Consider the following 17208-nt stretch of genomic DNA (forward strand, 5'->3'; position numbering starts at 1 on the left):
TATTGATTGATGTTGGCCGCCACAGCTAAGAAGATACTGGAGATATGGTGTCTGAAACATTGTCTCTGCTTGTTGTGTGAAAGTGCTACATCCATAATTAAGGCAGAATTGCAATTACTACAATCTATAATCTACCCCGGCAGAGAAAAGCTCTGCCGTCACTCTCTCTATTGCTCGTTATTGCACATGGTAATTACACTTGGCATATTGAATCACCCCTCATTTTATATTAGAGTCCAGGAGTCGAGGATATTTGGCGATGAATTTATTAGTGTCACCATTTTAAATGGACAATGTCTCTACTGATGTGTTCATTTCAGCTCAATGACACAGCAATTTCTCGCTACTAGACAGGCTTCTGTTCATAATGTCGATTTCTGGCAGAAAACAAAGAGTGTTGTTAGCACCATAGCTTTCCTGAAATGTCAAAGCCTTGTGGCGGTGCTGTTTCTGTCCACGAGGCCTGCTTGTCCTGGGTTTGTGTTGTTTTCTTATCACCATATCGCCATGCTGCAGGCCCAGTACTCTCAGGACAGGACACACCCCTCCTAGAGCACCCCTGTAGCAAGTGTCCATGGCTCTCCACTCAGGAAGCGTGACTCACAACCCTTTGGCTTGCTGCGATGCTGGCTTCCCTGCAGAGAAAGTCGACAAACAGCATAAGCTTAATTAGAGCATCCGGCATTTTGCCATCCAAGCCCTGGTGTGTCAGCTGACCGCGTCCGGCTGGACCTTGGCTGGTCTGGCCCGGTCCGGGCCGATGTCTCTGTGGGACGGAGGGCAGGGACAGATGGGTCCTGTCCCAAACACCCAATCTCTCATCCTACCTCATATCTTTCTCACTCTCTCTTGCACACACAAAGGACAGAAAACACGCACATAGCAATGTCACAGCAGAGGGCAGGATCTGGCAGCCCAGTAACATTATCATCACAGTGGGCACTCTCATATGGCACCATATGACACCCTGGTCCCCTGGGATTTGGCATTGTGCAGTGGAAAAGTCATACATTGCCAAGACGTGTCTATGTTGGATTTATCAAGGCAGCAATGTAAATATTTGTTATTTTTAAAAGCAGGGGTCATTCATTTTGATCAGAGAAACACCTTCTTGTGGGAAGCCATACAGTAGTGAAAACAGTGTGCTGCCTGTCATCCATGTGAGTGTTACAATATGTTCAATGAACCTTTTTTTAGATTGAAACAGGTCAGAGAAATTCCAAGACTTACCTGTCATCGTAGTTACATACACACATTCGTTGTTTGGAAGTGCTCCCGGGAAAATCAACAGAGCTAGCTCGTTGTCACAGGTTCTGGCTTCCTTAGTGTGTGTGTGTGTGTGTGTGTGTGTGTGTGTGTGTGTGTGTGTGTGTGTGTGTGTGTGTGTGTGTGTGTGTGTGTGTGTGTGCATGTGTGTGTGTAACATCAGAGGAATGACACAAAGGTGAGATGTGTTGCGTGCTGCAAGATTTTAAATTAATCAACACTACCATAGGCCCTGATGGCAGAGCAGTGAGCTGGCTGATCTGTAAACCAGTTTTTTCTCTTGTTTGTTGGAATGTATGTTCATGGAAACTCCTCTACATACTGTGGGCTAATTTTAGCACTTTGAAAGTGACTGTGCAGTGGATTATAAACCCACTTTCATTTCTTCGCTACAGGTGTTGCTTTGATTTTGTTGATTAGCAGGACAGTTTGTTAAAACGAACTACTATGACTTACATTCCTGAGATGCCTTTATATCTTAGTCATGTTCTTTGGATGTCTGGATGTGATTATATCCTGTGGTAGTTGGTCAATGAACAGGTGTAGTCTAATTTCAGTTTGATCATAGAAATTACTGTTGTTCAGTTTGGAAAGTTATCTTGATTTCTTGTTGTGGACAAGTGGTGTAAGGTAAAGCGTAAAGGTCACTGGAATGGCTTTATACGAGTGGTCAGAGATGGGAAAAGAAAGGGATCATTACTTGTGAACTGAGTCTAAATCTTTGATGATGAGACCTTGGTTTTTGTTTTGTTCCATATGGCTGTGGAGGAAAAAAAAGAGCAGAAGAATACACACCAGAGAAGCGCATTTAGTCTTGCACGGCAGCTTCTCGTGGCTCTTTAACAGGAGACGTGGGCGATGTATGTAGGAGGTGGATGTTCTTGCGGACTACAAGGGGCACACGCAGTACTTGCAGATTCTGTGCAGTGGTGAGTTGGATGGAATTATTAATAGATTTTGGCAGCGCCATCTTCTCCAGAACTTGGTAGAAAGTCCAAGATGAGGGTGGTGTAATTTCACATCCACACTTTTTATTTCTTTTTTTGATAACAACAGAATATCTTTTTCTTTTCTTTTTTTTTTTTTAAATGACCAAGGTGCATGCTTTGTTACAAGCGAGTTAACAAGCCTTGCAGCAATCCATGCCTAATAGGGAATAAGCAGGTGTTCAATAGACGTGCGTGTGTAAATAGTATAGGTTACAACAGCTGGTTGTGTGCGTGAAAAGCATTTACAAATTGACTGTTGAAATTTTTTTTAATCTAAGGTTATTTGAATTTGCCTACATTAGAATTATTTTTGGATGTGTGTCACTATCCATCTACAATAATTTCAGAATGATTTACCATATGTCGTAGTCAAGTCAAGTGAATTCAAATTTTATTTGTATAGCGCCAATTCACTACATAAGTTATCTCAAGGCACTTTCCAAATAGAGCAGGTCTAGACCTTCTCTTTATAGAAGATCACAACATTCACATCTCAGATGACTTTTTGGATCAGCCATTTGAAATAATTGGAAAACTCTTTTTTTTTTCTTTTTTTTTTTATCAGACACTTGTATTGACATTTTCTTCTACTCCTGACCTTCGTGACCTTAAGGCAGGGTGGAACCCAGGCTCCTGGCGAGCATCTCCCTGCCTGGCCCCGGTCTGTGGCCCCCGAGCTGCGCATCCTGCACTGTCATCCCCAGATCAGCTTGCTGTCCACAGCAGCAGTACCATATGCTGTTGATCTCTAGGGGAAAGACTGAGAGGTGTGAGGCACAGCAGAAATGACAGATGGTTCATATGGGTCAACCTGCCGCTTTGACTGGAGGAGAGTGGAGGCAGTGGGGATAAAGAGAAGGATGGAGGGAGGAATGGAGCAGACGACCCTCCTCCATGCTTTCGTTCACAAAGCTGCCGGCTACAGATCACAAGCAAATGGCTCCGTTTGATGGATGTCATATCTGTCCATGTTGGACAGTAGTGTGGGATTAACTCTGTGCCATGTTGCCACAGTTGCTCGCTGATATTGGGCGAAATGTCGGATATAAGATGATATTGTATGCTCAGGCCAGCCTAGATTGATTACATCACTCAACATAGCGCTCAGTCCTTCACTACAGTACATTAATATAGCATTATGTCAGCAATCACATAATCAAACCTAGGCTGATAATGCTCAAGGTTGAAGGAAGATGGAATATTTAGAAAAAAAATCTAGACTGTACAATAGTACAATATAAATCTGAAGGACCTTGCCAGACTCTAGTATGAGTCTTGGCAGCAGCAATATTTCATGGGGCTTTGGAACAAGAGCCATACTATACCTGTACTGTGTTGATGGATGTCTGAAAAGAGAGAAGGATTTCTCTTTCTCCCCCCTCTGACTCTATTTCAAACACACAGAGGAACAGTCCTCTCCATCAAATTGGCTCTCTTGCCTGGCACCATGTGCGACACAATAGATGACATTTGAGTGCAGGGTTTGAGGGTTTGTTAATATTCACAGACATGCAAAGTGCGAGATTGCTTTTTAGGCTGAGAGCGAGAGAGATCAAGTGTCCTGGTGAAAACCCATTTATCAGGGACAGCTTGTCTGCTGCTCTGCACATGGAGCCCCATCCATCTCCATTTGCTCAGTATCTGTGGCCCATTTCTCCGACAAAGACCAGCTCTGAATCCCCTCTGCTATCTTGTACCACATAGGTGATGCTAGGAGTGAAGAGATGATAGCTGATCACGTTTGAATAAAGCTGCGTGGAATTTCATCAAAAGGACTAAAAAACTGTTTACTTATTAACCAGATGGAATGCAAGTATATGTCCAAAACTAAATTTACTGGCCCCTGTAATCGATTGGCCCTTTTCATTTTATTTCTTCATTTACTCCAGAAGTGTTTCCTAATTGTACGGGTATGAGACCAGAAGAGATTAATAGTGATGAGACATGCAAACTCTGAAATGTACCATTGATTATCTATGATAACTTCACTTTATTCAGCATATTTATTGCTTAGCTGGTTTTCCTCTCTCAGGACTTCTTTTCCTTTTTTTTTTTTGGCCGTGATAACAGATGACCCAGCATTCGTTACACAGGAAAGGATTTAGCCAGTTGTTATGTTGCCCTTTGTCTTTTGAATCTCATACATCTGAGGCACATGCCCCACCTGTGCTTTCTCAGGAAAAAGAAGCTCTCAGGTAAAAAAATAAAAAATTTTAAAAAAGCATATATCAGTAAGAAATGCATCTTCAAGTAAGTTAAGGAGGAAGTGTGACGTAGAGCTTGAACAGCCTGAATGGGATGAAGTCCTCGCACCTCTGCTGTTCGGTCGCCTGCAGGCACACAGTTGTGGTTCATTTTCCCCCGCCTGGGCCTGCTGAGTTCAGCAGATTGGTGTGAATTGGCTGAAGTTTATACTGGAGGAACCACAGGGCTATGTAGTTATCGGTACGGAGAGAGAGAGAAATTGAGAGGAGACAGTAAACTTCAGTCATGTAGTATCATTTTAAAATACTGTGGGAGTAGTATCTGACATGTCCCCTCACACCAGAGAAGAAGATACGTTCAATTCAAAAGATGTTCCTCAGTGTTCACATGTTTCTTGCTGACAGTCAGAGAGATTCAAGAAAAAGAACATAGTATGTCAAAATATTCTTTACCATGAAAATAAAAGATATTTAAGCCTCTTTTTCTTAACTCTAATAATCAAGTAGACTAGAGCAGGTCAGGCCACCGCGGGATGCCAAGATAAATATAAAGGGTTCACATGATGATTTAAAGGCATGCGAGTGAAAACATTTATTTATGTTCGTGTTTACTTTTTCTTTATAATATTTGTGTGTGTTCAGTTCTGTATGTCCTCCATAATCAACCATTCAAAGCTGTAAGAATTCTTCAAAACACATTAGAGAAGCTGGAATCAGCAAATGTTTGGCATTTTTGCTTGAAAGAAAATCACTTCAGCAATTAATCAATTGTGAAACTAACCTATTAAATTTCTGTCCACTAACTGATAATTAAATCCGACTACTCGATCTAATTGCGCTTTGGTGCAGACCATAACCTGTGATGAAGGCACGAGTAGACACTGCTTAAGGGTTCACAATCCAAAACTTTTTGGAAACAATGCACTAATGCTACAGCATACTGTATTAAAAAAAGATTTTTTTTTTTTTTCAGCAAAAACACACTTTGCGTCTGTGCTTGGATAAATAAATGGCTGTGAGGCACAGTGACCTGTGCCTTGACCGTGTAGAGAATTGACTGCTTTTTTTAACTCTCATAGCATGATTAATGGCTTTGGAAGCAAATGTAATTGTGAGGCAAATACCACAGATCTGTGGCCTAATGTGCAGAGCAACGTTGCTCTGTACTAAATGTGCAATCAAGACATCAATCAAGAATTCCAATCAATTATTTAAAGGACTGGCACAGCATTGCAAGTCGTTCAGAGCGACATTATTTTAGGCTCTCCTTTGCAAACATTCTGAAGGAGAGGTTAGTGTTTGCAGTTGTTCAAGTGTGCGTGTCTGTGTGTGTGTATGTGTATGTGTATGTGTGTGTTTGTGTGTGAGTGAGTGATTGTGTATGTGTGTTACAATCAATACCTCAGACAAGTTGATAGTCTTTCAGACTCATTACTTCTGAATGAATTTTCCCCCTTTCAGCCCTTCCCCACACTCTCTCTCACTCCATTTCTTAACTCACAAACACACACACAAACAGAGCACCACCTCTCTGATTTATTTTCCATTTAACTTGTGCTTAATGAGTGTACATTGTATTTTATCCTGTCTCACTTACAGGTGACAGTCTGACAAAAGAGGTGCTCTTTGTGATAGGCTCCTCACCTCAGTGAGAGTTACTCGGCTGGGGCTGGAGCCAAAGCTCTGTCCTGTGTGTGTGAATGAGCCCCAGCAAAGCGAGCAGACACCTTTCCTCTGTGCCAGTCACTCTGCCTGATGTCTTTGTCCACTCTGTCCTGTCTGGCCATTCTGCTGCAATGGGGGGGGGGCACTGCATGCAGCCAGTGTCATGTACAGCATGCCATCACTTCCATCTCAGGCCACTATTGATCTGTCTCATGATCTAATCCCCTGGCTCTGCGCTGCTGTCGGGCGCACTTCGATCTTCCCTCAGTGTGTTACCACTGCAGCCGCTGGCCTGTTGATGTCTTTATGAACCTGTCCACAGCACACGCCACCCTGCATTTCCTCCACAAACAATGTTCTTAACACAGTGTGTGTGTGTGTGTGTGTGTGTGTGTGTGTGTGTGTGTGTGTGTGTGTGTGTGTGTGTGTGTGTGTGTGTGTATGTGTGTGAGAGAGTGTGTGTGAGTGTGTGTGAGTGATGGTTTGTGTGCAGACACATATGTGTGCATGACCAACCCTTGGGATATTGCCCATTCGATTCGAACCAGCCGTGACCCTGGGAGAGTGTGAGGTGATTTTCATCCTTGGCTTGCTCCACCACTGAAGCAGCCTCACTTCCTCATAAATACTTCAGGTCCTCGGCGTTCAAGGTTTAAAGTGATTTCCCTAAAATTAAGTTTCTGAGCTTGGAGTAATCCATCACTGCCATTTACTCTGCTTCCAGACAGGGTTTTTCTTTACAGGTTTATTAAATTAATACCTTTTCTGCCTGGCTTATAGGAGAGGTCTGAGTGAATTATGATTCCACACAGTACGAGTTAAATCATGATTTTCAATCCTGAAGGTAAGTGAGGTGTCTCTTGGATTGTGCGCCACTCATTCTGCCTTTTAACTAATGGTCCACAAATGTCCAGTGACTGTGTGTTAGGCGTATCATTAGGTAAATGTTTCTTTTCCTTGGCTCTCCTCCACTGGCAGATGGGGTTTGACATTGTTCCTTGGGAACAGATTGGTGCTGGGGAAAGTCTCTATGGTATCTGCTAATGATACCATTACCCTCCACCACCTCTTTGTCACCCCAGGTGTTGAGCTCCTAATCTGTTGGCATTGGCTGGTACAGAGGGTTGCTGCAGAGGGCTGAGTGCACCAGTTAGCCTCTGGGAGAGCATTGACACAGCATGGCAGAGCTCCAGCCTCTCTGCTGACCTTGGTGAAGGATGGAGAGGATGTGTAGCTGTGCTACACCGGAGGTTCAGCTACTCCTGCAAAATGACACCACTTAGATGGATCACCTCCATCTTTTTCACTTCAGAGGATAACTCCACTTTATTACATTTTAGGTATTATTTTTTATAGTTTTGGCCATGATTCCGATTGGTTATGGTATTCAAAACAGGGATCACTTCAGGGCAGCCCAATTGGCCACAAAACAGGAGACCATTAGATAAGTCATAAACAAGCCAGCTTTTTTGAAGCACCAGAAGTAAGCATGCCCAAAATGTTAATGGTAACCCCTCATTGCACAAGAACAGTAGGTCACAGTTGCACCAGAAAGTCAGTCAGTAAACTTTGATGGATTATAATAATTGACAGTTTGAATAATAATTTTACCATTCACCTTTCTTTTCTCAGGGGAAACAATTTGTCAATCAATCAATTGACAAAATAATCATCAGCAACTATTTTGATTATTAATTTTTGAAGCAAAAATACCAAACATCCTCTATTTCCAGTTTTTCAAACAAGAGGATTAGCTGCTTTTCTTTTATAGTGAACTCAGTATCTTTGGGTTTTGGACTGCGGCTTGGACAAAACATCTCAACACCTCAAGTTGTGGTACAGAAAATAATATTTTTCTGAATTTTCTGACCATTACCGTTTGAGAAAATTATCATTGGTTGCAGCCCTAATTCCAGATAGGTTTAGCTAACTGTGGGTTTGTTAAAACATATATGACCTTTTGACTGCTCATGTTGCATGCCCCATTGGACTTCTTTAAAGCAATATTGACACATTCATAAATCTGAGCAATTAACTTTCTAGGCACGGTGCTATTGTTACCATGATGGCCAAACTCAGACAAATAAAATTCAAGTTATAAAAAGCCGGAATTAATCTTTAACTCAATCAGGATCTTCTTCTGTTCTTTCCTTTTCATTCTTTCTTGTCCAACTCTCCCTCCTTCCTCTCTGGCTCTCTCTCCAGTTCACTTTTGGATGAGTCCCAATGCCTTTGAACCGGCTACACCCCGCTTCCTCTCTCCGTGTTTGCCGCCTTCATTCTGAGCTGAGGCAAGAGGGAGAGTAGAATAAATTGCATCCTCCCTTGTCCTCTGACAGATATTGCCTGTAGCTTTCCTCCTATGGGGGACAGGTGACAACGGATCGCTGCTATTTTCTGCTAAGGAACATTCTGCCTTTCTCAGTGTTGCATCTGAGAAAGGACAGCACCTAGCCGCCACGCCCCCCCCCCACCACCACCACCACCACCACAACCACACACACACACACACACACTCACCCACCATGCTCACACACGCACCTCTCTTTTTTATCATCTGGTTTTCTAAGAGTACATCTGAGTAGTGTGTGTGGAATGCAAAGCTGTGACAGGAAGGGGAAGCCCTGTGTGCCTCCTGGAGATTTGTCATTATTTATTGACCATAAATCCTCAGGAGTCTCAGTCAGTCACAGTCTCTGATTGGAGGAATTTGAAGCAAAGAGTAGGAATGGATTTAAGGCAGGTCTGACACTCGCATCCTCAGGCTCAATGCTCCTGGACAAGGAACAAGCACACCGGGACACTCCAAACTGATGGAAAATATATTGCAATGTGGAGGGATATGTATAAGCTGTAGCTGCTAAACCACTAGTAGGAATGACAGCATGTATAACGCACCAGTTCTAGGAATAAAAATTATGAATGATCCAGATTTGTCTCTCATCCCTTCACTCTGATGTTCTCTCAGCAGGTACAAACACTGTCATGGAAAAATCAGATGAAGGCATTGTCATTCAGTTAAGCAATGATCTTTTTGACTGTGTGCGACTGAATCCTCCAGATGGTGCACATGCAACCCCACTGTCATGCTGGGAGAGCTATACCATGCAGCCAGCCACCTAGCTAGTCACTTATCCAGAGGTAGTGAGTTAATTACCCGCCAGGTTGTTAGCACGTCAGTCACCCAGTTTGGCAAACAGTCAGCCAGTCAGCAAGCCACAGTTCCACCCCGAGACCCGTCGTGTCACCCAGTGAGGCAGCAGGGAGGAGAATTAAGCATGCAAGATTCTAATCTCTCAGGAACCACACTTTACTGATTTTGAGGCTATACTTGTGTAATACAGAGAGTACAGAACAGCTACCACCTCCTCTGTGGATGCTCTGATATTTCAGGCATTAAATATATTAGTGCTACATACTGTATACAAGCATGTTCTGAGATGCTGGGACAAAAACAAATTATTTAATGCTTGAATATGGATTATAACAGATGTCATGTAATCTGTTTCCAAAAATAGGCACAAACAACGTAATGGCTGTTGTAGTAGGTAGAGTAGGCCTACACTGCCAGATGATGGTATAATAGGAGGGCTCTAATAAGAAGAGGACAGTCGCAGAAATGAGGAGATGAGGCAAAAGGGGCAAATGACACCCTGGATTCATGCATAGAATTAACTCATGCTAATATATTATCTCATCGCCAGCAGAATTTATGCAATTATGCTTTGCATTGAATTTAAGTGTAAATTAATTTCAGCATGCACGCTCCTGCAGTTGTATGATTTGTATGCAGAATAGTGCCCTCTGCTGAAAATCATTTAGGAGAACGTTGACTGAAAACCGAGCCAAGTCAAGGTTGAATACACCTCACGATTTGTGTATCCTGACGTTTCTTGTGTTTTATTGATTTGACCTCGCAGGCCGGCTGTCAGATCTGCTCTCTGTTACCAGTATTACATTTTAAAATAACACCACAACAAGACACACCATTTATCTTTGTACCCACAGCTCTTCTAACCGCCTCCCTTTCTCTGTCTCTCACCCCCTCTCCCCATCCCCCTGCTCAGGTCGAACTGGCTGAAGCCGTGCTGTGGAAGAAGGGCAGCGCTGTGGCAAGTCTGTCTGCTGTCGGCAGGCTTCAACTGTTTCCTGGTGGCCTGCGTCATCCTGGTGGTGCTGCTGCTGACGCTGGAGCTGCTCATAGACATCAAGCTGTTGCAGTGTGAGTACTAGCAACAATGTGACGTCTGCTGAGATTATCAATATGATATGGTTGTGGTTTCTTTGGCTATAATATTGGTGAGGTGGTTTGTTATGCTCATTGTTTACAGTCTTGGCCGGCAGTAGTGTTCTTATAGGGGGAGAAAAGTGGACTGCTCAGCACAATGGTTTACAAATTGTTGCACAAAGGCACTGGGCCAATGTATCGACTCAAATAAAGACCTCACACAAAGTAGACCTTAATTAGCACAAAAGCTAAGCTGCAAGGAAGATCACGCACTCATAAAGGTTACAGTAGAGTAAATGGCAGACATATATAGAAACTTTTTCTCAACAGTGTTACAAGAATTGGTTGTGGAAAAAGTTTATAGGTGAAGGTGCACCTTTAATTAAGGACAGGCACACGATGATGGCACATGATGCTGTAAATGAACAACAACAAGGACAGTGTTTGTGGGTGAAAGAAGATAAATCAATGTGCAACAGGTACGTAATCATGTGCAGAAGAATGTAAACACTAGCTGCTAACACGGTCTTATACATCTACTGTATAATGAGTCTATGTCACCAATGATCTATTCTGGGACCTTAGGCGCTGATCAATCATGGCCAGGGGAATATAACCCTCCTCTTAGTATTCCACAGTTAACAGTTGTGACCCGTGTCACCCCAGTATTGCCTTCGTCCTCATCATCTGGCTGGGTGGATCGGCCTCATCGATCATAAGCAGAGGGTCAGGGGTTGTGACCTGTTTGAGGTCAGAGAGCTGACTGGAGAACATATATTGTACCTTTACTGTTCCTCTGGAGCTGACAGGCTGAAAGACGAGAGGCGCATAAGTGAGATGAATGCGTGAAGGGAGATTAGCTGACAAAGAAATCAGGCAATACAGAGTCGGCTGGTGGATGAGTGTGGGGTTTGACTGGAGGAAGATCAATGGACTGATAGACAGATCACTGAATATGGCAAACAAAGATAGATGGGGGTTGGAGGGTGGCGTGGGGGTGTGAAGAGAAATTCCTCACATGACAGCCGAGTGCTGTTTGTCCACAAATAGCCTGATGAGTAGACAGGAAGATACAGACACATGCATGTACAGTATGTGGTGACTTCATATCTACCATGTTACATCATGCCTCTGTCTGTGCGTTTATGTAGGTGTGTGTACATGGATGCGTCTATATTTAAACCACTTTACTGCACCTTGTCAATGTTCGGCAGTAGGTAACAGCTGTTTGAAACAAGCAAAAAACAAACATACAAAAAAAAAAAAAAAAACACTAGTTATTCTGTTTCATCCCTACAGTTAATAATGCATTCCAGTTTGCCAGCATCATCCACTGGATCAGCCTGGCCATCCTCTCCGTGTTCTTCACCGAGGTGAGTCTCTGTCGACTCCCTGCTCAACACAAAAACAGTCTCTCTTACAGCTGATACAGCGGCCCTTCGATTAATGCTATGTCGTGCAGTATGTGGGGCCAGTGAAGTACACCGACACATTCTCATTATAATACTAACAGCACTGAAATGCCCCATGCCCTCTGTCGCCGCATGATTAGATTCTGATTAGCGGAGGTGAACTTGTGTACAGCTCCATTGATGGTGGACCTAATGGAAAGATTAAAAATCATACAACAAAGATATACGTCAGTATTTTGAGACTTATGTAACTGCTGCTGCTAAAGCTGACACGCTTGGTCCCTCTCGGGTTATTCGATTGATCCGCAGCACAAACACTTTAAAATGCACATGGAGCTTTTCTGTGCCACTAGCTTTAAATAATTTCACGGCCTCAGGTGTGCCGTATCGATTACCATTCTCTTTACAGCCAGCTGCATTTGTCTTAGTTCCCTACACTTGATCACTTCAATGCTAACTTTTTTTTTTCTTTTTTTTTTTTTATGAAGCTGGAGTTTTCCTTATCAATATAAGCAAGCCCTTAGTGCCACGTTGAAGCAGTGGAAACAGCAGGGAGGCTGGTTTCTGCTTCAGTGCAACCTTGACTATCTGAAATGAAGATGGGGGGGGGTTAGGGGATGGTAGAGGAGGAACAGAGAGAAAGAGAGAGAGAGTTGTTTGCCCTCTACAGCCCCTGCTGTGTCAGCAGAAGGAGCTAAATGTGGTGTCTCTAATTGTTTTGATGAAATCCTATCGTGCGGCCTTGTGATGTGTATGAATATGATGTCATTGATGAATTACCAAGGGAGGGACGAAAGGAATCTGAATTGCAACTGCAAATGCTATTAACTACCCAACATGCTCCATCATCCAGTCTGTCTCAGTTTAGCTGTCCTTGTTTTTCTTCCATCTTACCCTGTGTGTAACCTGCTCTCTGGCTCCATCTCTGTCCCCCTGTCTGTCTCAGACGGTGTTCAGGATCGTGGTGTTGGGGATATGGGATTACATAGAGAACAAAGTAGAGGTAAGCTCCCATGGGTCCCATTAGTCCTGACTCGGGGCCCCTTTCACTGCAGTGTCATTCCCTCAATGTCATACCTCAATATGGATACTGTGGAAACTACAGACACAACAGTGTGTGTGTGTGTGTGTGTGTGTGTGTGTGTCTGTGTGTGTGTCTGTGTGTGTGTGTGTGTGTGTATTTTATCAGGTGTTTGATGGAGCTGTCATCGTCCTCTCTCTGGCCCCCATGGTGGCCTCCACAGTGGCCAACGGCCCCAGCAGCCCCTGGGACGCTATCGGTCTCATCATCACACTGCGCATCTGGAGGGTCAAGAGGATCATTGATGGTGAGGCTGGGAGGGGCTGGGGGCTGCTGTCCCCTGAGTCCTGTCCTTTACTGTCAGGTAAAGGACAGGACGCAGGAGACAGACGGATACTGCAGTGTGCTCTCTGCGGTGTTGGTAACATTCAATCTTGAGGTTGTTTGCTCAGTTATTTTTTCCTCCTTTTTTTAAAAATAAGTTTTCACCAGAAATGATGGTAGCACATCATTTGTTGTAATGTACCTGTGGTTTCAATGCTCACACAATAGCTGCTACATGAAAAATGATTTTATCATATAGGTGCATACTGAGCATTACATTTATTGGGAAGAATGCTTTTCTTTAACAATGTTGCTCCCCCTGGTGGTTTCTGAATATAATACAGTACATGTTCAAAGGGATGATTGGTTAGTGTGAGCTATCACCTCCAACACTAGCTCCTCAAAAGATATTATGTAAACACATTAAAACACAATCCAATACAGCTACACCACAAACATAAATAACATGAGCACCTTTTCTGACACAACGTCAACAAAAAGTTCAACATGACTGAAGTCTCACAGAGGTGCCGTTGTTTGCAGGATCATAGCGATGTCACTTTGTCCACCTTGTGTACAGCATGTTGGTTGCAGATCCTGAGCCAGTAAGTGTGGACAATATGCAAGTTTTTATTTCAACAAAACTGTGGCTAACAGCGTATAGAAGATCCACTTTTGGATCTTTAGGAGGAATTAATTAATCAATGTAATATTTAGTTGAAATTAAGCTGGTCTTTTGAAGGAAAACTCACTATCCTTTACCCTGTTGTTCTAGCCTATGTGCTGCAAGTGAAGGTGGAGATGGAGCTGGAGATCCAGCAGTATGAGAAGGCAAAGGCGGTGAGGGAGGAACAGCTTGACCGTCTCACTCAGATCTGCCAGGAACAGGCCGTATGTCCTCTCATCCGTCTCATATCTCCTACGTACTTACAGTCCACACATTATTTATTTTTTCTTCATTCAACCAGCAGAGGGCAGCAAAACACTATACAAGGAAAGAATAAAATAAAATCTCTTCTCAAAAAGGCATAAAAGATGTCTGCAAAATTCATCTCATATTATCACTAGATTTTTACAACAGTCTTGGGGATATCAGATAACCAGTACTGTGCATTATCTCAAAGCAATCTATTCACCTATACACAATTTGATAATCTAGTGTAGCTTCAAGTGCATCCACTAAGTGCTCAGAAATGTCTACTGTATGTCTGAGAGTCATATTGCAACTATTAGAGAGACTGGAATGTGCAGTTTGGCATATGCACACTGTACTGTGTATGTAAAGGTTAGCTATGATGCAAGCAATACAGCCAACTCCTGAAACCACAGGCATGAAATGCAAATAAAATGTTTGGACATAGTTGGATGGCATATTAGCAAAGAATATACAGTATGTAGTTAGTGTCCTAAAAATGCCTGTGTGTAATTACACTGAATTTCTTAACGGAGAATAAGAGTTTTCTCTAATTCTCCCATTTAGTGGGGAAGGTAGGCAAAACAATTGTGCATTTTATGACTAAAACGTGAAATTTTCAGAATATAATCTACATACCCCAAAGTTTTATTTCAGACGTAGAGGCAATTTGTATCTGACCTCTGGTGACCTTGGGAGGTCATTAACCTCAGCATTAAATTTTTCCAGTTTTGGCCCCATTTCTCCATTATAATCATTCATATATTTGCCAAAATTGCAGACAGATGTGCATTTGCTGCTGTGGCCATGTATCATAATTTTGCTTAGAGCACAGATTTTGCAGGGGGACTGCAACCCCACCATTTCCAGGTGTTAAGGTAGCTATGGCTTATGAAAAACACTGACAACTTCTGCTCTGTGTTCTATAGAATTACATGACTAGCTAGCACATTAGCAAACATTCTCATCAGAAGCTAGCATGCTAGTTTGGTCTGGACCACACTCATTACTCCAGGGGGCTCTGCCCTGTCCCAGAGGTCACATCTGGAATGGCTCAACATCTGAAAACAAACTTAATAGTTTATGGTAACACTGGAGAAAGTTTCATGCTTTAGTGATAAAATGCACAATAACCTCCATATACAAGCTTATAAACAACATCATAGTATAGTAGGTAATAAAAAACATCATAATATAGTACAGCTTAAAGAAAAGTCTTATTATAGTAAAACATAAAAACGTCACACTATAGTAAGTCATAAAAACGTCATTGTATGGTAAGTCATAAAAACGCCATAGTATAGTAAGGCTTAAAAGGTCATAGTATAGTAAGGCATAAAAATGACAAAAAAATGTCAATGTATATTAATGCATTAAAATGTCAAAAAACGTAATAATATAGTAAGGCATAAAAGGTCACTCTATAGTAAGGCTTAAAAAAATTTCATATTATAGTAAATCATAAAAACATGATGGTATAGTAAGGCATAAAAACGTCATAGTATAGTAAGGCTTAAAAAAATTTCATATTATAGTAAGTCATAAAAATATGATGGTATAGTAAGGCATAAAAACATAAAAACATAAAAACATCATAATATAGTAAGACATAAAATGTCGTAGTATAGTAAGGCATAAAAATGACAAAAAACATCATTGTATATTAATGCATTAAAATGGCAAAAAACCTCATAGTATAGTAAGACATAAGAGGTCATAGTATAATAAGGCAAAAAAACGACAAAAAACATCATTGTATATTAATGCATTAAAATGGCAAAAAACCTCATAGTATAGTAAGACATAAGAGGTCATAGTATAATAAGGCAAAAAAACGACAAAAAACATCATTGTATATTAATGCATTAAAATGGCAAAAAACCTCATAGTATAGTAAGACATAAGAGGTCATAGTATAATAAGGCAAAAAAACGACAAAAAACATCATTGTATATTAATGCATTAAAATGGCAAAAAACCTCATAGTATAGTAAGACATAAGAGGTCATAGTATAATAAGGCAAAAAAACGACAAAAAACATCATTGTATATTAATGCATTAAAATGGCAAAAAACCTCATAGTATAGTAAGACATAAGAGGTCATAGTATAATAAGGCAAAAAAACGACAAAAAACATCATTGTATATTAATGCATTAAAATGGCAAAAAACCTCATAGTATAGTAAGACATAAGAGGTCATAGTATAATAAGGCAAAAAAACGACAAAAAACATCATTGTATATTAATGCATTAAAATGGCAAAAAACCTCATAGTATAGTAAGACATAAGAGGTCATAGTATAATAAGGCAAAAAAACGACAAAAAACATCATTGTATATTAATGCATTAAAATGGCAAAAAAACTCATAGTATAGTAAGGCATAAAAACGACAAAAAACGTCATTTTTGTAATGCATTAAAATGTCAAAAAACGTAATAATATAGTAAGGCATTAAAGGTCACACTATAGTAAGGCTTAAAAAAATTTCATATTATAGTAAGTCATAAAAACATGATGGTATAGTAAGGCATAAAAACGTCATAGTATAGTAAGGCATAAAACATCATAGTATAGTAAGGCTTAAAAAAATGTCATAGTATAATAAGGCATAAAACGTCATAGTATAGTAAGGCATAAGAATGACAAAAAACATCATTGTATATTAATGCATTAAAATGTCAAAAAACCTCATAGTATAGTAAGGCATAAAAACATCATAGTATAGTAAGGCATAAAAGGTCATAGTATAGTAAGGTATAAAAATGACAAAATCATCATTGTATATTAATGCATTAAAATATCAAAAAACCTCATAGTATAGTAAGGCATAAAAGGTCATAGTATAGTAAGGCATAAAACATCATAGTATAGTAAGGCATAAAACATCATAGTATAGTAAGGCATAAAAATGACAAAAAACGCCATTGTATATTAATGCATTAAAATTCAAAAATCCTCATAGTATAGTAAGGCATAAAAATGACAAAAAACGCCATTGTATATTAATGCATTAAAATTCAAAAAAAGGCCTAGTATAGTAAAGTAAAAAAATGTCAAAAAACGTCATTGTATATTAATGCATTAAAATGTCAAAAAACGTAATAGTATAGTAAGGCATAAAAAGGCAAAAGAATAGAAAGGCTTAAAAAAATTTAAAAGTATAGTAAGTCATAAAGAATCC

General features: G+C 40.9%; 1 protein-coding gene across 1 annotated transcript in view; it reads left to right on the plus strand.

Moving 5' to 3' along the window:
- tmem266 (transmembrane protein 266) overlaps positions 1–17208 on the plus strand; it is a 35725-nt gene that overhangs the window by 8641 nt on the left and 9876 nt on the right. Inside the window, exons 4-8 of the mRNA XM_022754331.1 lie at positions 10192–10346; positions 11652–11725; positions 12711–12767; positions 12954–13092; positions 13885–14000. Of these exons, the coding sequence (XP_022610052.1) occupies positions 10192–10346; positions 11652–11725; positions 12711–12767; positions 12954–13092; positions 13885–14000 (541 nt within the window). The remainder of the gene's footprint in view (positions 1–10191; positions 10347–11651; positions 11726–12710; positions 12768–12953; positions 13093–13884; positions 14001–17208) is intronic.

The sequence above is a fragment of the Seriola dumerili genome, unplaced genomic scaffold (genome assembly GCF_002260705.1).
Source record: "Seriola dumerili isolate Sdu_G_001 unplaced genomic scaffold, Sdu_1.0 BDQW01000219.1, whole genome shotgun sequence".
NCBI lineage: Eukaryota > Metazoa > Chordata > Actinopteri > Carangiformes > Carangidae > Seriola > Seriola dumerili.